The 23954-nt window shown below is 51.6% G+C and overlaps 9 protein-coding genes across 9 annotated transcripts; 4 read left to right on the top strand and 5 right to left on the bottom strand.

Annotated features, from left to right (window-relative positions):
• Nucleotides 1-123: 123 nt before the first annotated feature.
• On the top strand, nucleotides 124-1453 carry GT037_001524 (ketol-acid reductoisomerase; the record flags this gene model as incomplete). Its single annotated transcript, XM_038926571.1, has 3 exons — nucleotides 124-325; nucleotides 401-708; nucleotides 758-1453. 3 exons carry the CDS (start codon nucleotides 124-126, stop codon nucleotides 1451-1453), a joined length of 1206 nt encoding a protein of 401 aa, XP_038789863.1.
• Nucleotides 1454-1911: 458 nt separating this feature from the next.
• On the bottom strand, nucleotides 1912-4076 carry GT037_001523 (uncharacterized protein; the record flags this gene model as incomplete). Its single annotated transcript, XM_038926570.1, has 2 exons — nucleotides 1912-3233; nucleotides 3284-4076. 2 exons carry the CDS (start codon nucleotides 4074-4076, stop codon nucleotides 1912-1914), a joined length of 2115 nt encoding a protein of 704 aa, XP_038789862.1.
• A 532-nt stretch (nucleotides 4077-4608) lies between these two features.
• Nucleotides 4609-9261, top strand: GT037_001522 (fungal specific transcription factor; the record flags this gene model as incomplete). The annotated part of the gene is made up of 4 exons (XM_038926569.1): nucleotides 4609-4652; nucleotides 4825-7131; nucleotides 7444-7520; nucleotides 7577-9261. The coding sequence occupies 4 exons, from the start codon at nucleotides 4609-4611 to the stop codon at nucleotides 9259-9261; spliced, it is 4113 nt and encodes a 1370-aa protein (XP_038789861.1).
• Nucleotides 9262-9949: 688 nt separating this feature from the next.
• On the top strand, nucleotides 9950-11713 carry GT037_001521 (uncharacterized protein; the record flags this gene model as incomplete). The annotated part of the gene is made up of 5 exons (XM_038926568.1): nucleotides 9950-10878; nucleotides 10929-11176; nucleotides 11240-11374; nucleotides 11437-11494; nucleotides 11707-11713. The coding sequence occupies 5 exons, from the start codon at nucleotides 9950-9952 to the stop codon at nucleotides 11711-11713; spliced, it is 1377 nt and encodes a 458-aa protein (XP_038789860.1).
• Nucleotides 11714-12179: 466 nt separating this feature from the next.
• On the bottom strand, nucleotides 12180-12923 carry GT037_001520 (uncharacterized protein; the record flags this gene model as incomplete). Its single annotated transcript, XM_038926567.1, has 1 exon — nucleotides 12180-12923. One exon carries the CDS (start codon nucleotides 12921-12923, stop codon nucleotides 12180-12182), a length of 744 nt encoding a protein of 247 aa, XP_038789859.1.
• A 597-nt stretch (nucleotides 12924-13520) lies between these two features.
• On the bottom strand, nucleotides 13521-14279 carry GT037_001519 (transferase hexapeptide domain protein; the record flags this gene model as incomplete). Its single annotated transcript, XM_038926566.1, has 2 exons — nucleotides 13521-13724; nucleotides 13797-14279. 2 exons carry the CDS (start codon nucleotides 14277-14279, stop codon nucleotides 13521-13523), a joined length of 687 nt encoding a protein of 228 aa, XP_038789858.1.
• Nucleotides 14280-14807: 528 nt separating this feature from the next.
• Nucleotides 14808-18696, bottom strand: GT037_001518 (extragenic suppressor of kinetochore protein 1; the record flags this gene model as incomplete). Its single annotated transcript, XM_038926565.1, has 4 exons — nucleotides 14808-15221; nucleotides 15707-16396; nucleotides 16447-17964; nucleotides 18016-18696. 4 exons carry the CDS (start codon nucleotides 18694-18696, stop codon nucleotides 14808-14810), a joined length of 3303 nt encoding a protein of 1100 aa, XP_038789857.1.
• Nucleotides 18697-19787: 1091 nt separating this feature from the next.
• Nucleotides 19788-20480, top strand: GT037_001517 (charged multivesicular body protein 5; the record flags this gene model as incomplete). Its single annotated transcript, XM_038926564.1, has 2 exons — nucleotides 19788-19853; nucleotides 19902-20480. The coding sequence occupies 2 exons, from the start codon at nucleotides 19788-19790 to the stop codon at nucleotides 20478-20480; spliced, it is 645 nt and encodes a 214-aa protein (XP_038789856.1).
• A 1033-nt stretch (nucleotides 20481-21513) lies between these two features.
• On the bottom strand, nucleotides 21514-23451 carry GT037_001516 (natural resistance-associated macrophage protein; the record flags this gene model as incomplete). The annotated part of the gene is made up of 4 exons (XM_038926563.1): nucleotides 21514-22339; nucleotides 22389-22657; nucleotides 22703-22932; nucleotides 23016-23451. The coding sequence occupies 4 exons, from the start codon at nucleotides 23449-23451 to the stop codon at nucleotides 21514-21516; spliced, it is 1761 nt and encodes a 586-aa protein (XP_038789855.1).
• Between the last annotated feature and the right edge of the window lie 503 nt (nucleotides 23452-23954).

Raw genomic sequence — 23954 nt, 5'->3', positions numbered from 1 at the left:
GTCCAAGCTCCCGTGCTTGAAATTCTGGGTGTGGTCAAGATCTCACCAGCAAGTTTAAAAGCTGTCATCCCCGCTTGACAATTCCAATTCCTCAAGATACCCCCTTTCACACACACATTCACAATGGCTTCAAGACCTGTTTCCCGCGCTCTGCGCCAAACCGCCCGCCAATTGGCTGCTACTCCCGCTCAGAAGCGCACCTTCGTGTCTGCTCTGAATGCTGGTGCCAAGAAGGCTGCTCCCCGCGCGGCTGTTACAAGCCAGTTCCAGCAGACTCGTGGTATCAAGACCATTGACTTCGCCGGTACCAAGGAGACTGTATACGGTAAGTCCTGAGCTCCATTGGATGTCAATTGAGGACATTGTTGCATTGGAATGAGAGCTGACGTATGCCGAACAGAGCGTGATGACTGGCCAAAGGAGAAGCTCCTTGAGTACTTCAAGAACGACACCATGGCCATGATTGGCTACGGCTCCCAAGGTCACGGCCAGGGTCTCAACATGCGCGACAATGGCCTCAACGTCATCGTCGGTGTACGGAAGAACGGTGCTTCATGGAAGGAGGCTGAGGCGGATGGCTGGGTTCCCGGCAAGAACCTGTTCGACATCGACGAGGCCATTGCCAAGTCGACCATTGTCATGAACCTTCTCTCCGACGCCGCTCAGTCCGAGACCTGGCCCGCCATTAAGCCCCAGCTCAAGGGCAAGGTAAGCGGGAATCATCGGACCTGACAAGTATGCACGCTAACGACAACAGACTCTCTACTTCTCCCACGGCTTCTCCCCGGTCTTCAAGGACCTCACCAAGGTCGAAGTCCCCACCGATATTGACGTCATCCTCGTCGCTCCCAAGGGTTCCGGCCGTACTGTCCGCACCCTCTTCCGTGAGGGCCGTGGTATCAACTCATCCATCGCTGTCTACCAAGATGTCACCGGCAAGGCCAAGGAGAAGGCTGTTGCCCTCGGTGTTGCCGTCGGTTCCGGATACATGTACGAGACTACCTTCGAGAAGGAGGTCTACTCCGACCTGTACGGTGAGCGTGGCTGCCTGATGGGTGGTATCCACGGCATGTTCCTCGCCCAATACGAAGTCCTCCGTGAGCGCGGCCACAGCCCCTCTGAGGCTTTCAACGAGACTGTCGAGGAGGCTACACAGTCTTTGTACCCCTTGATCGGCGCCAACGGCATGGACTACATGTACGCCGCCTGCTCCACTACCGCCCGCCGTGGTGCCCTCGACTGGAGCCCACGCTTCAAGGCCGCCCTCAAGCCCGTCTTCAACGACCTCTACACTGCTGTTGCCGACGGTAGCGAGACCAAGCGTAGCTTGGAGTACAACTCGCAGCCCGACTACCGTCAGAAGTACGACGCGGAGCTTAAGGAGATTGACGAGTTGGAGATCTGGAGGGCAGGAAAGGCTGTTCGCTCCCTCAGGCCCGAGAACGCCAAGTAGATGCGTCTCGGCATGCGAGGTTGAGCTTGGATAGTCAAGCCAAAAGATGTGTAGATAGTGTCATGTTTACGATTACGGATGTACTCTGGCGTTTGATACGGGCGCTGGTATTCCATGCTTGCTGTATTGACAGCGACGGTAAATCAAAAAGAACGAGAGAACTAAAAGGGAATGGCTTGAGATGAAAGCGAAATGAATACCTTTTCAACACAATTGTTGCTCCGATCCGCTTACGATGACCAACGTGACTTGTGTTTACTTTGCTTTAAACTTATTAAATAGCTTTCCTTGAGCGAGGGGCTTGGTTTAGTATTTCTGACCATTACTAATACGTTGTCGATGCTTCATGTTGCATCGTATCTTTCCATCCATGTAGGCGGGAATGGTAAAACGGTTGTGGGCAGTGTAGGCGTAAGGAAGCCGGTTATGGTGTATACATTCATCTCTACATTAAACATTTACATGAATTGAAGATACCACTCTTTGTCTTTGTAGTCATTCTTCTCCGTTCCAATATTCAAATTCGGTGCTTCTGTCCACAGCTTACTGATATCCAGTCTCGCGTACTGCTCCTCTCTATCCGCCGTTCTAGCTAGCGCGAAAACCGCACTGCCAAACTCATAACATGGTTTCCCTGCGGTACTTGGAGGGACAACCAGCTCGCTCTTGATGACGGGTATGAGAGTACGCTGCCAGACTAGATTCGTATTCGCGTCTGGTTTCAGTATTTCGGCTTGTGAGTTCGCAAGCAGGCCTTCGTCGTGGATGCGAGAACCAAGGATAGCGATACCGCTAGCGCCCGCATTGGAACAGATGAGTGCAGAGTCCTGAGTCGTTATCATGCCTTCGGGGAAAGGCTGGCCGTTGTGAGTGGATGAGCAAGAAGAGAGGTCAGAGACGTGCGCGTGGGTGGGCAAAACTTCACCGTGCTGGTGGCCGCGGCCTTGGATTGCAAAGCCGCCTTGCACGGCGTGTATTTTTACCGCACTAGATCCGTTGTTGGTAATGCGGTGCCAGCGGAAGTACCAGTCTGGCCATTGTTCACAAGGTGGAATGATGTGAGTTGATACAGAAATGTCCGCATCGGCCCAAGGCTTCCATATACTCGTAAGGCATGTTCTCCTCGACCAGGACGTGAGCTTGCGTTCTATAGACACATCAACGAAGCCATGATTTGTAACTTTCCACGGTACTCGCCAGGTCTCGCCGTCGTCTTTACTCAGTGCGAGGGTGCTGTCTGGTGCGATTTGTTGTATCAACGAACCAGTAGGCACGCTGAAGCCAAAGTGCGAAGAGTATGCATATTTTCCATATTTTGCTTCCGTCGCTTTGAGGGGCCAGGGACAGAACTGTCCCGCCGAGAGGAGGAAGTGGTGGTTTGGCTGACTGCAGAGGATATGCATTGGCGGTTTGATCGGCATGATATTCCACGGACCACCATAGGGCAAGCGTCTCTCCTTCGAAGTCCAGAACGGATGGTCTTCTGGCAATCCCAGTGCCAGGAATGACTTCAGAGCCCAATATGGAGACTGTGGGCTGTTGTAGTCTTCGCTCATATACATGTTTGGGTAGGTAAAGCCGATTGTCAAGGTACCGTCCATGTTAAACATGTCATCTTTAGTGCTCCACCATCGAAAGTGCCGGAGGAGAAGACCTTTGACGTCACACCATGCTCTTATTGGCGGTACTGGTAGTTCCAACTCTGCAAAAGCCGCGGCTGACCAGAACCCAGCGAATGCGAATCGATATGTCAGACTTCGGCCAAAAGGTATTGCAGCACCTATTTTGTGTCAGGTAGCGTCAGAGCTTTGATAACGATAATGTGCTTACCATTAGTATCAAAATATCGCCAAAACGACTTGGCGAACTCCTTTGCTCGGCCCCGAAACCTTGTGCATCGCTCAGGATCCAAGTCACTTGCCATCTTCACATATATGAGCTGAGAAAACTGTATAGCAAAGCTTCCAGAATAGTAGTCCGCCTGCCGTCCCTCATCACTCCATATTCCATCGGCTGACCAACCCTCACCTAGGTAGAATTGCTCCATGAGATCCAGATCCGCCTTCATGGCACCGAGTGCGATATCCTTGGGTGCGCCACATACTTTGATCAGCGCTAGGTTAGTCATGACGCGGAACCAGAGCCAATTCGTGGTAGGAAAGTCCTTTCCATTGATGGTCCCTAGCCACGCCGTGATGTTTCTCTTCGCTTTTTCGGTCTGCGAATGGAACATGGTGTCTGGCGCTGCTAGTAGTGCGAACGAAATGATTTCCATCTCGACCATTCTTTGGTCTCGCAGTACGACTGGACCCCAGTATTCGGCATGGGTTGGATCGGTTCCGTTGGCTAGACCCGTGGCGTAGGGTTTGATGAGCTCGTTGTACTCGTCTGCGGAGACGATGTTTGAGTGCATGAGCGTGCCGACGGCCCATAGTGGCCGCGCATAGCCTTCGAGCTGGGCTGCGACATCGTCGAAATGAGTACCGGTCACCAACGGGAGTTTGATTCGGGCACCGTGGGGCGATTGATACGGTTTCAATGCGCGGAGGAGAGCTATCGCTGCCTTCTTAAAGTCGGCGTGGGTCTTGAAAGGGTTGTTCGAGAACCCTTCCAACGAAGGCATTGTGTCTAGCACGCTTTCAAGGGCTTTTAACGCGCAAAGACACGAAATGTCGCTGTGTGTTTGCAGTTTTACACGTTCTGTAGTCTCTCAAGTCCAGTGGGTTCATGTTCGTGTCCCGCTCTGAGCGACGCTCTGAGCGGCTCGACTGGCAAAGTCATCTTCGTGCCATTTTCGCTTCGCACCTGAATTGGCAGCGCATCCGATATATACCTGGACGTCGTGCATCGCCATCCCTTGCCTGTCACGGGTTGATGGAATTGGGTGGCTCCCGCCGCGGAGTGATCAGCCGAGAGAAGGGTTAGCCTCGCGGGGTCCGAGTGTGGAGAAACCTTGATTTATCCCGATGCCCGCCGCTCCTGCATCATCCACATTTGCTTCTTCCTGATCAGCGCTTTTGCGATGTCGTGCTGATGTCGGCTGGGTGGACTAATTACTCGGTTGGCAATGGCAGCCAAGCAGGCGAGGATGATGGCCCCGTCTCGGTAGGGGGTGACACTCCTGCGTGTGTTAGCTGCAAGCAACGCAAGCTGCGATGCTCGCGCGAGACACCCTCGTGCTCGCACTGCCTGAGGCTGTGTAAGTGATCTTGTTGAATGGCGCTATCTTGCGTCGCTGACATGCGCCATAGCTTCCGAATGTGTCTATCAGCCAAAGAACAAGCCAGGCCTTAAACCCGGAGCAGTTGAGGCGTTGACCCGCCGCGTCGGTATGGTAGTACTCCTTCTACGATGAACTCAATCTCACGCAGGTTAGCTTTTCTGGAGAGGATACTTTTGGATGACGCTGGAAACATCCGGCCCCGGTACAGAGATGATGATGCTGCGACCAATGGGCATACAGTCGCCCATGCAGGACCTGATACCGTAAAAGAGAGCCCTGCGCCTCGTGTTGAAGAGCCACCACAATGTGTTGCGCCTACTCCCAAATTCAACCACATTCAACAATCCACTGAGGATCGATCAACAGGCCTTGAAGAAGAGAGCGGTGCGATCAACCCGTTGAAACGAAGACATGAGATGCCAATTGCGGAGAGCTGGCTTCTGCCCTTTGAAGACGTTGATATTGCACAATATCTCCCATCTCAACCACTTCTCGGAAAGATTGCAGACTTCTTCTGTATCTCATTTCATCATTGGATCCCGTACATCCATAAGGCAAGACTCCAAACACGAGTACGTCAAGGTTGTCAGGATCCAGGCCATGTGCTAGTCCTGCATGCTTTGGTTGCGGTTGCTTTACGGCACATGGATCCCAACGTAACATATCTGGACAACGACCAGATAGATCAACAAACCAGGGTGTCACGTATAATTGTGGAAACTCATGCAATGCGCAATGTTACCATCGAAAGTCTACAGGCCCTCATCTTCCTAGTCTTTGATCTTCTCAACGACGGACAAACGCAAAGGGCATGGCCCTTAATTGGATCCCTCACGAGGACTATCGACTACCTTCAACTTACTACCGAGCCGTCGACATCGCAGTCAGGGTCGCTGATGACGCCGGTGCGACTAGTAAAACCCTCCAATGATTGGACAGAATTGGAGGAAAGGAGAAGACTGTTTTGGATTATCTTCCTACTGGATAGATTCTGTTCGGTATCTACTGGATGGAATACGAGCCTCACCGCGGACGACGTGCACCGTCGCTTGCCAGCCGATGGTGGATTCTTTACAAGAGAGGAACCAGTGACCACGCCATACTTCGGTATCTGGAACAAGGCGGCAGCTCGTATCGGGCGCTCATTAGCAAACGTACCTGCGCAATACAACGACGAGGACCCAGCAATCGATCACTTGCCTCAAGGGGCTAGTCCCAATTCTGCGAATGGCTACATCGACGCTTCCAAGCTCGGCGCATTCGCATATTGCGTCGAAGCAACCGAAAGTCTAAGTCAGGTGACTACGTTCTTCCTTCAACAACGGATCAACTGGCAAGACAAGGAGCATGCGGTCAGTTGGTTGACGCGCTTCAAAGAGCTAGATCTTAGGCTTGTACAATGGAAAATCTTCTTACCACCCAGATGGAAGGACTCGAACATCTCGTCAGATAGGACTGTGGTCGACATGGATCCAAACCTTACACTAGCACATATTACGCATAACACGTCCATGATTCTGCTGCATCATCCAATTGGATACCCACCCCGTGGATGGAACGACTTCGTCGCATTGCCGAAAGAATGTAGCGTTCAGACTTGCGAGCTTGCCGCTGTGGAGTCTTCAAACATCGTCGACAAGTTCCTTACCCATACACCTATACCGTTTGTGAACGTACAGTTCTCGTTCTGTGCGGTCATTGCCGCCAAAGCGTTGCTCTTCGAACACCAGGCCGCTCGTAAGCCTTTACGGTCCGAATTTCACCGCCTGATCCGCAATCTCGAGGAGATGTCAGCAAGATGGAGGGGGCGGGACACAGATGATGCAAAACCGGAAAACCAAGCTGGAACATACGCAAAGCACCTCAAGCGCTTACTAGAAGCCTGCCAAAACGACGCCAATTTCCGATTCGACTTTTACGACCACAATGGACTCACTCTCGACCCACAGAACCACGCTAGTCCGACATATGCCGCTACCCCACAAGCCCGCTCTAGAAGTCTTGCACACGAACGTTCGCTGCTGAGGAATCATGGTCGCAACAATAGCTTCAACAGTTCCCAGTCGACTCTTAGTCCCAGACGTATACCACCAGACATGAACAGAAACGCAGCCCTGCCATCTCCAAGTGCATACGAGCAACACCACCCACGTCTACCAACAGCCCATGCTATATCACCCACCGCACCACCTCCCATATATCAGTCACCGCAAGTGCAGGCTAGTTACCGTAGTCATACTCCATCACATTATGCGCCAGGCGGCACGCCCGTGCCAGGATCTGATCCGTCTCTTGCTCCATACGGCGCGGCTGGTACGACGGCGAATCACCAGAGTGTGCAAGATCAATCTCTCCTTAATCTGTCCGACGCCTTCATGGACTCTGGTTTTTTGGATATGGACCGCGTTATTACATTCGAAGATGCAAATTTCTTTTTACCGGGCGATGCGTTTCGGTGGAGTTAACTTGTTCGGGCAGCTGAGAAACTCTTAGCAGCAAGGCTGGAATTAATGCGCAAGGTCAACACCGGTCAGCGCACGTGATTGTTCACCGCAACGTGTGCGACACACAGCCTTTATTAGTGCATTTTGGTGCAGCTGCGAGATTGAAGATGTGCCTTCGAATCTGCTGGAGGCCTGAAGTTCGCTGGGTTCGTTGGGTAACAATCATTGGTTGGTGGAACGGCTGCGCCTCAACTCTGAACATTTAAGTAAGAACAGAAGTCTGTCCGCACTGCAATTCGATAGTCCCATGTTCTCTCTTGCAGCATGGACAATGATTCCGGCGCTGAAGCTGTCAAAAGTTGGCGGCCGATTCTTACGATTATCATCTTTATCTTGATTAGTGAGTGATGGGTAGCTGCCTGATGTTATTGAAGATGACCGGTCTGACCTTCATAGATCTGCCGATACTACACCCATTTCGCCTGCCAGTCTATATCCCTCATTTGGTTGCGGAAGCTCTGTTCTACATCCTTAGCGTCTTGCGCATAGTGTCATGGAAAAGAGAAGATGGCGCAGCTAACCGGCCGAGATTCATCAGATACACAGTACCGATCAACTATGTTACAGCGCCTCTCGCCGCAGTACTATTTCTGCTGGCTGCTACAGTCATCGGCAAGCACGAACTCATGCTGGGTATCATAGGCGATGATGATACCGGTATCTGCCCATACGACCTAGTCATCGTCTTCCTTAGTCTAGGCTATATTGCCAATTCACTTGGAGCAGCCGGCTTAGTCCGGTCTGTGGTAATCAGAGCCGTTAGACTCGGAAAAGTGGGTCACCGCTTGTACCTCTACCTCTACATCTGCTTCTTTGGCATAGGAGCCTTTCTTGGAAACGATCCCATCATGGTCTTGTTTCTCTCCTACTTCGTTCGGGTTGTTGCAAACATCAAGCATCCACGAGCCTGGATACAAACGCAATTTTGCATCGCCAACATCGCAACCGGGATCTTGGTATCATCAAATCCTACTAACCTCGTGCTCGCAAACGCGTTCAAGATACGTTTTGTTAGTTTTGCAGCGAATATGGTTGTGCCAGTCGTTGCCACAACAGTTCTGCTCTTTCCCTTCTTACTCTATATTGTATTTCCTCATCCAGATCTCATCCCACAAACGATGAAGGCTCGAGACCTACCCGAGGAAGCAAAGAACAAAAAGCCAGCGAATCCCAACATCCCAACTGTACGCAAAAGGCCTGCTGACGGCGAAAGTCTCCGGTCCGAAAACGAAGACGCAGAACTGGAGCACATTCTGAATCCTTTCCTCGACAGAAAAAGTTCCCTTTTTGGATCCATCATCTTCATCGCAACGATCATCCTGCTTTTGGCCTTGAACGCTGTATATCTTTCGCAAGGTGGCAATACTGACTTCTGGGTCACTCTGCCAGCTGCTGTCACCATGCTCTGTTGGGATCTTACCATGGGCTGGACGAACAGGGCAGCAACACGTGCTATCGCTCGACAGGGAAGGGGTCACCCTAAGAGTCCCAACGTCGATGGAATAGTCTCAACAATCAAGAATATAGTCCTAACTCATAATGATCACAGCATATCGGACACAGATCAGCGTTCGCACCAGGAAAACATTTCTCTAGGAAGGTTGGCCTCAGGGAATGTCGATGCGAGAAGGGAGGCTGAAACCTCCCACGAAACATGTACCGAAGAGCCTCCATCAGGAAAAATAACGACTCAGCAGCAGCAGCAGCAGCAGCAAATACCCATGATTGGCGTGCAGCGGGCACTCACAAATTTAGGCATTGCAGAAACCTCACACCCGACATCTGAGCTTCGACATAGAGATGATCATGTTACGCTATTCAAGTGCCTAGAAAACCGGTACGTGTGGTGTCAAGAGACCTTCCCCACAACGACGGTCTGTCTACGTCAGCTTCCATACGATCTCGTCCCCTTCGCGTTCTGCATGTTCATCCTTGTAGAAGCTCTCATCAGCAAAGGTTGGGTTCGTGTGTTTGCTCACTGGTGGGACCTCTGGGCTACCAAGTCTGGACCTGTCGGATGCATTGCAGGGATGGGCCTCTTGGGCATGGTGCTATCTAGCGTAAGTGTTGCCAGCTCATAGATGTGAATGGGTTAGCTAAGCCAACGTAGTTTGCGGGAACGAATATCGGCGCATGCATGCTACTATCGCGCATTATACAAGCATGGCAAGAGACACATGAAAGAAGCGAGACACCGATAAGCGAAAGAATGTTCTGGGGGTCAGTCTATAGTCTCTCTCTTGGTGTAAATTTCGGCGCATTCGGCATATTGATGAGTGCATCGCTAACCGGTATCACGTGGCGGAGTGTGTTGTGGAAAGAGAAAATCAGAGTAAGTATACGGGAGTTCTGGCGGGTGAACGTTCCAATCATTGCTTTTTCCATGGTAATCGCTTGCACAGTTCTTCTGGGAGAAACGTTTATCATCAGGGATAACAGTCCTCATCGAAATTGACATTATTATTTTCGATTTAGCTTTCAATCATAAGTTTGTATGGGATTGCATATTTACCGTCACCCATATAAATTTACCTGCCTCGTGGAGTCTCTCTAGAATGCGGCGCTCCGTGGACGATCTGCACTCGACCCGCAGCGCCTTACGCGCTGATCAGGCCCCCACGCTTACTTTACATAGCCCCAAAAAGCGGCGAAGCCAGGTATTTGAGTGTTCAAGTCCAGCGGCCTGGTCTTTAAATATCTCAGCTCCCTTCATCCATGTTCTCACTCGTTGTCGGTTCTTGCACATTCATTAACATCTAGCGTACAATCATGGCAAGGTTCGGCGGTTGCTTTCCGAAGCTCCATAACAAGCTAAGCGGGTGGAGGAGATTAGCCATCTTGAACATCAGTGCTATGGTTATTTTGACGCTATTACTATGCGGTTTCACCGTTGCTTCGATTCTCAAGACAAACCTATCAGAAATAGCCAACGAGGGTTACAATTACGGCGAAGCCACTCGAGGAGATGCGGTGCGCAACACGTTTCTATTCCATTCCTCGCTCTGCCGCGAACCTACGGCGCGGAATATCAACACAGTTCTCCACCTAATCGTCAACGCCGTGTCCAGCGCGGTCCTGGCGTCGTCCAATTTCTTCTCGCAGGTACTGAGCTCGCCATCACGTGGAGAAGTGGATGCTTCGCACGCGCGGGGAAGATCTCTCGACGTTGGAGTCTTATCATGGCGAAACGCACTGGGTTTGTCTCCCTTCAAGACGGTCGCTTGGGTCGCACTCTTGGTCACGTCACTGCCTCTGCATTTGCTCTTTAATAGTGCCATACTGCAATCGGCCGATTCTATGGGCTCCCATGCGCAAGATAGTGGCAACTGTTATGTGGGCGTCTCGAACCCACTTCTCCTGACCGTCACGCTAGCTTGTCTGGTGAAAGTAATCATCTGCGTTATGATAGTGTGGGTCATAGGTCCCCAGGAGTCCTTAGTCACGCCTGGAGACGCAGTGGCGTCGTTCATATCCGTCCCAGACACGTATACCGCCGACAGACTGGAATTGCTTGTAAAACATCCGAAGCATAAGGCTGATAGTGGTAGCCCGATACTGTGGCGGTATACTCCTTTAAGACGATCATCCTGCATTTCGCGCTGGACGTGGACATACACATACGCCTTTTTCGTTGCCTGCATCCTCGCCGCTGCTGGCGTTCTAGGGAAGGAATATCAAATGATTAAGAATGACGAGATGTAAGTTCCTACCCCAGGTTATCGCACGCTTAAGCTAAGCCATACAATAGGGATCAGCAAGTCCTTCGCGATTCTAACTCTCCTCTCACGATCATGCCACCGAAATCCTCCGTCCCCTTCATTACCGCGGTGCTCCTGGCCAATATTCCGCAACTATTACTCTCAGTCTGGTATTTTGCGTACAATGCTATCTTGACTCGGTTACAACTTAGCCAGGAATGGGCTCTGTACTCCACGTCATTCCGGCCTCTTCGTGTCTCTCAGCCCAGGTATTTCCCCAGTCTTCCTTCTGACTCGTGTGAGTCTGCATGAGGCCATTCATGATGGCAAGAAAAGGTGCACAACAGTATGCTAACGAAAGCTCTGATTAGAGGCCAACAGGTTGGAACCTATAGGCTTCAGCTTCCGTATAAATACAGTGTCCTTCTTATCATCCTCAGTGCGGTTCTGCATTTCTTACTTTCCGAGAGCTCGTTCGTGGTCCTCTTTACAGATGGTATGTACCTAGACAAAGATGCAATATAGGTTCAACACAAAGGCACTAACATCAAATATCAGACGACGCGACTCCAGGACTGGGCGGTTGGAATGACTACCGAACCCTTCCATATGACTTGTATGTCGCCTGGGGTTTATCTCCAACATACTTGGCCGGACTGCTAGCCCTAGCCACGGCCGCCATTCAGATCCCCTGGCTTCTGGGTTTATTGCGAATGCCCGGGCACATGCCACCCGTTGGATCAGACTCGCAGGCCATAGCAGCTGCTTGCCATGTCTCACCATTGTCCAAAGCTCCTCTTAATGAGCAAAAGGGTGGGGAAGGAGAAGGCTATGAGCCCGTGTCGATGGCCGATGAAGGACATGGCGGTTTGCTAGCCGTGTCTAGAAGTGTTCTCTCATGGGGTGTAGTGAAGATGCCTCAAGCTTGGTACGATGCTCATGTGGACCGGCGAAATGCACCAGAAAGCCGCCGGGCGGTGGGGCATTTAAGCTTCGGCACTTCGCTGGATGGTGTAAAAAAGCCTATCAGGGGACGTTTATACTCGTAGTTACGCATCAAGTACAAGAGGAATGAACAAAACGAAAGAAAACTGTACTCAATTCAGATATGCTGCCCATAAGACGTGACTCTTAAGAGTCATCGAGATCCCTATTTCTACCCTCAACAGACCTGTTCCACTCACAGTGCGCCTCAGAACTACCCGACCTCAGTTACCTTCCTCTGAAAAGTATGACAGCTTGATGAATCAGAATGACTAATTTGAAGCATCATCAGCCTCTCGGCTCAGAGCAGACCATAACTAGTCAGTCCATATGTCCTCAAATAGGTCTTCAACCTCAGGTCCACTCGAACGTGCATCTTCAGGCTGAAACAGATTCGACATGCCCTCAAATTGATCTTCGACTTCAAACCTCCTCAATCCTTCGTCTTCATTCTGATTCAGATCTTCAGCGTCCGGCAGAAAGACATCTGGGTGAAGCCGACGTAAGTGTTCAAGGTCAGATCGAAGCGGCCGACAAACTTCTTCAAGCTCAAGCCGAAGCGACTCATCCTCATCATGCTCGGAGATGTCCTGATGCACCACCTGATCCATATACTGACGATGCGTACTAAGAACAGCGGTCGTGAAAGCCTTTTGAACCCTATTGAGCATATGCATCGTTGCGTTCATAGGAAAGAGTTCTGCGCGACAAGTCGGACAGCTATTTCTATCGTTCAGCCAAACCTCTAAGCAATGGCGACCAAAGATGTTGTTACAGCAACAGATCATCTTGATGGGGGTGTGGTCGTCGTGTTGTTCGGCTTGAAGGGCAGCCTCGCTTATTGTGGTAGTAACGTTGACAACGACGCTACGCTGTCCACGGGGTACGCTCATCACGCTGGTATAGCTGTATGATGTACAGACGTTGGCAGATAGATTAAGCTCTGGTGAAGTTTCGTCAAGGTGTTCCATGCAGATGGGACAGTCGTGCTGTTCATCGAGTTCGAAACAGGACTCGACGCCCTCGGCGAAGAAGGTTACTTTGTTGGGGAAGACAGGCATGGTTGCTGACGATGTTGATAGAGTTCAGACCGGTTGTGGGTGTAGTGAGAATCGGATCTTGTAGTGGATGATATGCTCTCTGTAATTACGTAGCTTAGAGATCTTTATAACTGCAAGAAAGCGCATAGTACACAGACTTCGTGTCTCAACTGTTGGGTAAGAGAGTGCAGTAACAGCTTTCACTCACCCGCAGGCTAGGCATTACCATCCAAACCAGGTACGCGAATATGTGCGTTCACGTTCTAGCCAGCTCTCCTCTTCTTAGCGTTGACATGCGTGACAGCCATCCGGACGAAAGTCTCGTCAAGGCCGGCCATCATTGTTGCGCAACAACAACATGGCTACCTGATGTTCGACTTTTCCACCTTTTCGACTCGTGAATGTTCCACCTCTTCACTCTTCAGAGACGTTCACCCAATCTCACGACTTGGTACAATCTGTATGTCATAACAGACTCGTCATTGCAAACTTTGTGTAGCAAGACCAGGGTAAAACCACAGAGTATAAACCTCCTTTTGCGGTGTGCCTGATCTCTGTTCGACTCGATCCCATACCCGCTACCAGCATCTGGCATTCACTCTGGACGATCATTCCCTCTCACACCCACTTCTGGATATTATTCGGAATGAGTTTCCTGAACATGTCCAATTGCTTTGCATGAACCGCCATCTTCACATCCAGTATCTCAGGCCGTAACTGTAGCGTCTTATCAACACGACGTTGGTTCCCCCCAAACACGACAGTGTAATCCGGCAAGCGTGTATACGGAGGAATGACCGAAGAAGCCGAAACGGTGCAGAACTAGTGATACTTAGTTCCCCACACCACCTCTCACACTTTTCCAAAAGCAAAATAGAACATGTATAAACATACCTTTCCAATTATAGTCCCCCTCCCCACCACAGCACCAACCTCAATCACACTCCCCTCACCCACCTCGGCAGCCTCAACGACAGCCCCACTATCCACAACCACATTTCTCCCCAAAACCGTCCCTTCACTACGCATCGACTCAACCCGCATATGCGCACTACTTCGCGCAGGCGGTGCCATACTCCCCCTCTTGCCCTCCTCCTCACCCATACCCACACCCACTTTGGCCCGCTCAAACACCACACATCCCTCACCCAGCACGACCGGCGCCACGGCGCTGCTGAGCTTACTATGTGGGTGTAACACGGTATTTGGGCCAATGGTCACGGGATGCGTGCCGGTGATTTGCGCGTGTTGCGCGATGAGGACGGTGGAGTCGAGGAAGATTGATGAGGGTTTGGGTAGGAGGGATGTACGTTTTGGCGCTGTGGAAGAGCGGCGGTGGTCGGGCGCTGGGCGGGAGGGAGCGGGCTGGGCGGACATGGTGAGTTTGTTGTGGTGGTTATCGATTGGTGATCAGGTTGGATGTTGGTGGTAGGGCTGGCGGGAGGTCTGACGCGAGACGCGCTTGCTGGATTGGCGTATCGCCGGATCACGTGAGTAATATTATATGTTATTCCGCATACATTTAGGGTATGCACAATAGGCAAACACGACCCGAAGGATTGAAGTTTGGGGAATGGAAGTGTGAAACTTCCGAGACAGGGTCTGCTGTCTTCGCAACCATGCCTGTGTCGCTGTGGTTATTCGTGTCTGCAACCCTTAGTAGCGATAACCCCCGGCTATCGACAACGAGCCACGCAGTCAGATGCAAAATATGATATACAGGAGTACAGAATCGGAGGGGGTATCTCATAACCATGCATTACTACATACATCGTACCATTTCATCGCAAAAGCCTCACATGGATGCCGCACGCCGATTCAACAATCAGTGTGCACCAACCTGCTAACAGCACAGAACCATCTGTGCCGCGCCAAACCAACCCCATCGAATGAATAACAAACAAGCTAAGCCACGACTCTGCTTCCGTTTTCCTTACCATCGTCGCCGCTTCCCCTCCTCTCCAATTCCGGGCTACCCACCTTCTCGGGACTGGCAACTTTCACCGGACTCCTTCTCCCCACCTCCTGCCCCTCAACTTCAATGCGGCCTAGTATGTTTTCCTCGTCGTCACCCACGCCCTCGATACTATGCAGACTGTCGTCATCGGACGAGTCCTCGATGCCTTCAAACATGCGTGCGAAGCGCTGATGCCCCTCACGCTCCTCTTGTTCCTGAGTTTTCCCGGGAGCTGAAGGGTCGTCGGGGTCCTCCTCTGCTTCGCGCGTCGATTCGAGTTGGGCTTTGCGTTGCGCGAGTCGGAGAGCAAATTGGCGACGGGCCCGCGAGGGAGGGATTTGAAGCGGCGGGGGAGCAGTGGGCTGAAAGAGCAAGCAGTGTCAGCAGAGAACACATATCGGTGTGGCTTCGTTCGGTGGCGATGGAACGCAAACAAAAGACAAGACTACATGGACAGTACGATACAGGAGGAAACACAAATAGACGGAGAAGCGGGGAGAAAGAAGAGGACAGCGTACCAGATCATACGGGAGACCAATCATCCAAGTTGGTACGTCACACAAAGGAGATGAGAATAAGAATCACATCTCACGATGCGTATTACTACATGTATCATACACCCTGTCGGATGGCGCAAGGAATGTATGTACACAAGGGATGATGGCTGGCCCCATAGATCTAGTATGCGGGCCGTCTGTCCGCTCCAGCTCATGATACAGACAAAGTATAAGAAAAGGAAACGCACCAAAGGCGGGAGAAACGATCGTGGTATAATGTGTGTTATGGTCGGGGCGCTCGGACATTATCGATAGTCCATATCAGCATCGTCAAATGAGATTTCACCCACTTGTTCGGAGTCGTCGACAGGTCCCTGCCGTTGTTCCCGCTCTCTCTCGGTATCGACATCGTCCATGTCTTCGTCTTCTTCGTCACTCGAGTTAGTAAAGCCACTAAGCAAGGAGCCTCCGCTGAAGGTGTACCCACCACCCTCAGTGTCACCAGCATTGGTGAGCTCCATGCTGTCGAGGCCTATGTTGCCGTTGTTGGCAAGGCTTGCATTGGAGAGCCCGCCACTGTCGCCTCCAAAGTTGTTATTCGCAGCGTTGACGGCATTGAGTACGGCCTGTCGGGGCCCAACACTCATATCGGGTCGTACGCCTCCGAGAATGGCGTTGTCGCGTTCTCGTGTCTCAGCTAGAATGTGTTCCACGTAGTATACCCATTCTTGAGCGTGAACCTTCTCCAGGACCATTTGTGATAACACTTCGTCGGTGTGCCGTTCTGTAAACTTCAACACCTCCTCCGCGATCAGCGTAAGATGACCCATGTATCCCAGTCGCATGGATGTTTCCTTATGCGACTTGTCGCTCTCCTGCTGCCCTTGAATGATGCGCTCGGTAATGCCTCCGTTGTCGAAGAGATCGATCGCTAGTTGTCGGTTGTATCCACGGTCCATCTGCCCGTTGAAGACTTGCTGAACAACATCATACACTACATTGTGCAGGAAGTTGTTCCATGGGAAGCGAAAGAAGAAGTCCTGTAACACTTAGGAAAAATGGTTCACGATGGGGAAAAAGTGGTGCTTACTAGTATCGTTGGCACAACCTTGTTCTCAACGAATGTAATCTTCAACAAATCGCCAACAACGGGCGTGCCGTCAATGTCGATTTCAAAGCCTACAGTCTCCTCTGCACTACCAAATACAACGGAACGTACGCTCTGAGTCTCGTCGATAGGAGTGATCTCGGACAGATCTGATCCCGCTACTGGTGCTGTGAAGCGCGAAGTGTCGATGCTGGCTGTTTCAGCTTTGCTTTCGCGGTTCTTACCCGCAAATAATGGGGCTGGCTTGTCATCTGGATGAGGTGAAAGACTCGCAGATTGATCGACGTTTGAGTCTGAGGTTTGGCTGAGCTGCTGGGTTAGGAGAGATGGCGGGGTCTTGACATCGGGTTTGGGTTCAGTCTCGGACTTGTCGGCCTGTTCGGTCTCAGTCGGTTCCTGGCGGTCATTCATGACGGTATCCGTGTCCAATTCAAGCTCATCAACCTTGGCAGTCAGTCCTGCTGATGTAGGCGACTCAGCATCGTCCGCGGGCTTGGGCGGCGACGGGGCAGACTCAGCAGGTGCTGCACTGTCCTTGGGCGGCGTCAGAGGCTCATCAACAAACTCGCCGTCATCGTCCGCGGTCTTGGTAGCGGACGAATCTTTTGGCGCGTCTCTTGGTGCAACCTTTGGTGAGGGCTCCAGTGGCTCTCCAATTTGCTCCTTCTCGGTCGCAGTGTCTCTGGAGTCCTCGGGAGCAACCTCGGGCGCGACGACTTTTTCAAAGTCGTCTTCCGAGCTGTTTTGTACATGCAGGGGTTTTATTTCGGCAGGGGAGTCCACGGATGGTGCGCGCGCATGATGGAAGCCCTGGCTGTCCACGCTGGTAGAGAAGTCGCCCATGGTGCCAGCGTTTGCCGAAGTTAATTTACCGTCTGCTTTCAGACGTTCCCGCTCAGCGTCGCGTCTTCTAACTTCGGCCTCGCTTCCCCGTTCGTTGAGTAGCGCCATGTTACTGCAATGTAGTAACTCGGCCATCAACTCGCAGGTCTTGAAACGATCAAAGCCGAGTGGCTCGATCTTCTCGCCAAAGGCCGTTTTGAGCTCTCGCTTCTTCTTGGTAGTGCTACCATCGCGCTGTGTCACGATCTGGCTCGAACTATTAACCAACTCCATGAACTGTGGGATGTGGTTCGCGAACTGACGAAGCAGCGTTCCTAGATAGATGGGGTCTGAATTCTTGGGTACAGGCCCGATTTGATTCTCCAGGTCGTAGTCAGAGTTGTTCTTTCTAATGACCTCGATAATGATGCCCACACCGACTGTCAGTGGGTTGCCACCTTGTAGCATGAAGTCTATCAATTGCTTCAGACATTGCTCGGACACCAATTGGCGGGTAAGCTCGTTGGGCCCGATGACGGATTGATCTTGTGTGGTAGCGTTTGCGGATATGGTAATGATGGCCTTGAGGAAGTCACCAGCGGATGTTTGTGTAGAAGTAGATTGTTCGGGGGCGAGGAACGAGATCAGACGGGGTATGAGGTTCTGCTGTTGTAACCACTGCAGTATTGTTAGCTCTGCCTGCGAGGACAAGTGGGTGGGATGGCTTACGTCAACAATGCCTTGTCCGCCTTCACTCTTCTCTAGGCTGATGATCTTCAGCAACAGGTCCATGATGACAGGGCAGTCGACATGCTGCAACATGTCTGTCACAACGTTGTCCAGCGACTTGAAGAATTCGAGCATCTCCTCCATCTTGCGGTCGAGCAGCGACTCGTTGACCTTTGTGAAGTAGCCAGCTTGCACAGGATCGAGGGGCGCAGGCTGCTTGATGTAGGCCCAGAACTGTCGCAAAGTGTCCTGGTTCTCGAGGACAGCCTCGGATATGGACCATACTTCGGAGGACAGGATCTCGCACGACACATAGGCATACTTCATGCGCTGTCGCTCCTCCTTGCTTTCTTCGCTATCGCCCGCATCGGACTTTGTGGTGGATGTCGAGCGTGCCCTGACTTTGCCGAAAAAGCCCGTCCGGCTGGGACTCCGGGCCTCGTGCGCAGGCTCATTGGAGGTGTCATCGTCTGGTTCCTTGGGCCTTGCGGCGATAACGTAGCGCAGCAGGCGCTCCAAGACATTCTCATCGCGAAGGTATTCTATCAGCTTCGAGTTCTGCTGCTTGAGCTCCTGTATGAGATCCGACTCGTCCAGCAGCTCCTCGACAGTAACGTCGGGCTTGTCGAGGATGCTGTCGAGCGACGACAGCTGCGCGTACCCGCCGAAGCGCCAGAACATGGTGGTTGCGGTGGTTTGCGGCTACAAGGGCGGGGCAGGGGAAGGGTCGGGCGAGGCACTCGAGAGCTGTTGCAGCTGCGTGGGGCACATGCGTAGATTTACTGCAGCGACCAATGCGTCATAGACAAAGGGGAATGGCAGTGCAAAAGCTGCTGGGATGGTCAGCGGCGGGCTTTGTTAGCAGAGAGAGAGAGCGAGAGAGGCTCGAGTGAGACAGAGGGCGCGTGTTCGTGGCTTGGGCTGGGTTGCATGCGTGGGACAGAGGTACATACTAGCGAACACCAGGCCGCGGGGAACGAAGGCAATGGCAAGCGAAAAGCGCGCGAGACTCCAATCGACCCATGCACCGACTGTTGGTGAAGCGTCGTTACAGACACAGATGCGGGAAACGTGTGTATTTCCTCAAGGCAGTAGTGTTGTGGGTATTGTTGGGTTTGGTGGTGACAGCTCAAGGCTAGAAGCTGCGTAGTACGGGTAGCGTGCGCCGCAGATCACTTGCACCTCCCTGATATCGACCACGGCAGACGGCAGCATACTAGCACCTCATGCTCGTTGCCTTGGTCGCTGGCTCGCCCGCCTGTTTTGCGCCACTATTGCATCGCCAAACTGGACGGCCGTTTACCTGAATCCGTGCTACCATGTATACCATGCATCGGCTGTGTCATGACTTGTTGAATCCTGCGTCGCATCGCATGCCGGCATCCGTCTACAAGACGCTCTTTTTTCCGTCGTGCATTATATAACCTTGAAATACTGTTCAAGTACTTTGCGCTCTACATGTACACTATGCTTTTTCTTTCTCTTATCATACTAGCTTTCGATAAGCGAGCGCCTTCCCGATGTCACGATAAACATTCAATGTGCTTCTTCGTATAGCGCGTGTGGCAACCATCTTTGGATCTTCAGGGTTGAGAGATCTACTGCGAGCACGTGACGATCAATGACGTTGGCGGGAACTGCCGGAGCTACGACCATCGTTTGGTGCCTGCCATTCACCCCACACCCGCCAGCACACTCCACGCCCACTCTGCTACATTGACTACACACCACGAGCCCTTCAGTGGACCGCCGAACATCCCCTCCCCGCCAACATGAACCGCCTATTCGGAGCCAAGAGCAGCGCGCCCAAACCGACACTCAACAGCGCCATCTCCAATGTACGCTACACATACTAGGCAGCACCCTCCGCACACTAATAGACCCAGGTCGACACACGCATAGAAAGCATCGACGTCAAGCTGGCGAAGCTTAATGCCGAACTCTCCACCTACCAGCAGAAGCTCGCCAAGATGCGCGACGGACCCGGCAAAACAGCCATCAAACAAAAGGCCCTCAAAGTCCTCCAGCAACGGAAACAATACGAAGCGCAGCGCGATCAGCTGCAGGCGCAGTCGTGGAATATGGAGCAGGCCGGAATGATGCAGGATAACCTCAAGAACACAATGACTACCATCGACGCCATGAAGACGACAACCAAAGAGCTACGGAAGCAGTACGGCAAGGTCAACATCGATAAAATCGATAAGCTTCAGGACGAGATGGCGGATCTTATGGATATGGGAAATGATATACAAGATGCCATAAGCCGCAGCTACGATGTGCCGGAGGACGTGGACGAGTCGGAGTTGGATGCTGAGCTAGAGGCACTGGGTGATGAGGTCGACTTTGAGGGGATCGGAGAGTCGTCAAGCATGCCGAGCTATATGCTGGACGATGCTGCACCACCCCAGTTCATCGACGAAGCGCCCACAACTGGCCACAAAGTCAAGGAAGCTGCAGGCTGATGAGGGAAGTGTCAGCGCATATACCTCAGATTGCATGGCGTCAGGCGTGTCAACGAGTCTCCCTAGCTTGTTCGCCATTGAACTTCCAGCCGAAATATGGCCATGGATCCGCAATAGTGGCCTTGCGCTTATTGAACAATAAAGCACGGGTCGGCCTGAACAAATTCTTCCATGGGGAATGAACAACGACGATCAGCGGATTGGTAGGGTGCAGATCGGAGCTCGGTGATCAACAGGCCTTGGAAATGCCTAATACCAGTATCGTGTAGGGGACGACTGAAAGCGTACCCAATACCCAACACAATAGATGGCTAGCTCGGCGACACAATCGCGAAGGATACCTTACATCAATTAATGTATAACTTACAATTTGCGTGTCTGCGTATGTACGAAAAATAAAACTTCTATTGTCTGGCCTCGCATGTACCTGATATGCATGGGAGTGTTCTATCAAGTCGTTTGCAAACTTTGTAAGAGTTGCGTCTGGGTAAACATTGGAGCATGGTTGAATCGTATTTCTGCGGACCGAGCGTCGCCAGTAACATGCCAGAGTAAAGACGTTCAATGGCTCGACATTCGTTAGCCAGCGCTGTCGGCGCAATTCTTGTGCTGGACGCAAATAACCCCAAACCCTGACTTTGCTAATCTCATTCATCTCGACGATACCTAAGCACTATCTGATCTATTCTATCACCGATCGCCTTCGCAGTTTCTCTTCCCGAGCGTGCTCCAACTCCTAGCTCATCCAGGCGACGTTTTCGTCTCCAACCAGAGCCTTCACGAAGGCGATCGGTGATAGAATAGATTAGGTAGCGCTTAGGTATCGTCGAGATGAATGAGATCAACGAAATACAAGATTGGATGACGCTCGGCCAGGGGATCGGAAGCACCTCCATGGACCAGGGACTGAGCCGTACCAAGATCCAATTTCCGATTCACTATTGCCACGCCCCAGCCGACTCACACTGTGATACGATACGCACAATCAAGCCTATTCACACCAAATAGGAGATTAAGCACGAGCGGAAGATGCTCAAGCGACTCCCATACCCGCAAATACCAAAGCAGCAATGTTCATGAGAACAATAACTCCCCAAATGACGACTGCGAACGCTGCAGTGACCCAGTGATTTCGCATTTGCACATAACCATCTGCTGTAACATCCGTGTCTCTCTCCCCATTGTCGTTGGGTCTTACAGCGACTTTCATATACTGCGCTCGGCAAGTGAACCAAATAAGCGGTGCACTGACAAAAGGGAGAATCACACTCAGTGCGAACTGGCTGCCATTCAAGGCCTTGCTTAGCCCATCTTGTCCGACAGAGCCGGCGATGATGATCGAGGGCGTGATGCTGATGGATCGTGTTATGAGGCGACGAAGCCATGGTTTCATCGTCCAATTCAACTGGCCTTCCGAGACCATCTGTCCAGCAATGGTGCACACGATTCCAGCCGAGGTACCAGAAAGAAGCAATGCCAGCGCGAAGATAGTACCGGCAACTGGCGCGATCGACCGGGACAACAGTTTGTGGATGGAGAACAAATCGGCGTCTGTCGCTTCGGACTGACCGTACAGCGAAGCGCCAGACACAATGAGAATGGCTGAGTTGACGAAAAGAGCAAAGGTGAAGAGAGATATGGCAAGCTCTGCGATACTGTAGGACATGCAGTGCTTGATAGCTGCAAGGGAAGGCCTGTACTTCAGCTCGTCTGAGAGAGAATTCTCGTCGGCGTCGCGAAAAGAGGTGGAGTTATTTTGGTCATCGTACTCCCGCAGGCGTGGCTGAACAATGCCGCTACCAAGGTAGAGGCTGTGAGGCATGACTGTGGCGCCCAAAACGCCACAGGCTTGGTATAAACTGCACCTACTTAGTAAGTGTACCCCATAGAACGATGTGTAGTACTCACGCTTGCGACTTGACTAAAGTAGAAGATGGAACGAAACCATCGAAGACTTCACCGATTGAGGCGTGGATCTTGCTGAGTTCGAAACAGAAACATATTACAACACCAAGCACGAGGAGTGCTACGAAATACTCGAATCCGCGAAGGGCACGCATAGTGCCTGAAGGGGAGTAGAAGATAAGAATGATCAAAACATCCACAATAGACAGTGCGCACCCGGCGACTAAAGGGACTTTGATGAGGATGTTCAAAGCAATCGCTGTACCAATCACCTGTACAGGTTAGCATGGACTAGCAGCAGGAGAAAGGAGACTCACTTCAGCGATATCTGTCGCGATGATGGCTGACTCCGCAAAGAAATAAAGCGTATAGTTCATCCACCGCGGAAGATGGGCTCTGCAGTTCTCCGCGAGGTTCATGCCGGTGACGGAGCCTAGTTTGATGCAGAGCGATTGCAAGAAGATGGCGAAGATATTAGACATTAGTACAATGAAGAGAAGTTTGTACTCGAAAGAAGCACCAGCTGCAACGTCGGTCGCGTAGTTTCCTTGAACTAGTCAGCGTTTTCTTGATACTTTTAGATGGTTGTTGCAAATAGCGTAACTGCGCCATCAATAGATCATGGCTCACCAGGGTCGATGTATGCCACGGCAACCATGAAGCCAGGTCCTACAAATTTCAAATACTTGCGGACGACTTCAATGGCACCACCAATTACACCTCCGCGACACTTCGGTCGATGGACGTCTCGTCCTTCGTTGAAGATGGTAGACGGTCTGATGGCCGTACTAGCAAGGCCGTTGTCCACACTCCCCGTTGCATCGCTCCTCCTGCGCAAGCCGTCGAAGGCTTTGGGCTGCAATTTACCATCCTCTTCAGTCTCTTGCCGACGATCTATCGCTATGTCGTTATCCATGTTGTGACAATCTATTCGGTTATCATCCCTGGCCCTTGCGTTCGCCAAGTATCCTAGATCCGCCCTCGTCGTCGCATCCGTGTTGAGCGCATTCGGGTTCTGGTTGTATCCTTCCGGAAATTCCGGATCCGTGCGCGAAGGACAATTCATGGCGAGTATTTGGGTGGGCGCACGAACAGCGTTCCAGCTCCACCTCTACACCGATGTATCAAAGTCAAGTTGACAATGTATAGTGGTTGATGTAAGGAGTTTCCAAGACTTTGACAGGATTATTGTGGGGTGATGGCGTCGCCGGGTACTGCGGCTCCGAGTTGGCGCATTCTAATTACGGGGTTATTGTGTCCGTGCATCAAGGACGCGTAAACGACTCGTCTTTTAAAAGACTAGACCTACAGTGATAAGTCAGAATCTCATCACCAACTCCAATTCGACCGAGATCCAGTGTCGAGGATAAGGCATATGGAGCCCCACAACTACTATACGAAGACTACCAGAATGTGCAGCGTGTGAGAAATATTGTACTACTCAAGCTAGTTTTCTAACTAAATACTAGTGCTCAGCCTAAAACCAACTTTAGCGTCGCAAGAGTTTAGATACATTAAGAGTCTAGCACATCAACAACGCCTGAGACGGTGCGCGACGAATTGTCTTTG

This window comes from Alternaria burnsii, assembly GCF_013036055.1.
Source record: "Alternaria burnsii strain CBS107.38 chromosome Unknown 750, whole genome shotgun sequence".
NCBI classification, from domain to species: Eukaryota; Fungi; Ascomycota; class Dothideomycetes; order Pleosporales; family Pleosporaceae; genus Alternaria; species Alternaria burnsii.
The sequence above is the reverse complement of the archived record's forward strand: the minus strand, read 5'-3'. Positions and strand labels throughout refer to the sequence as shown.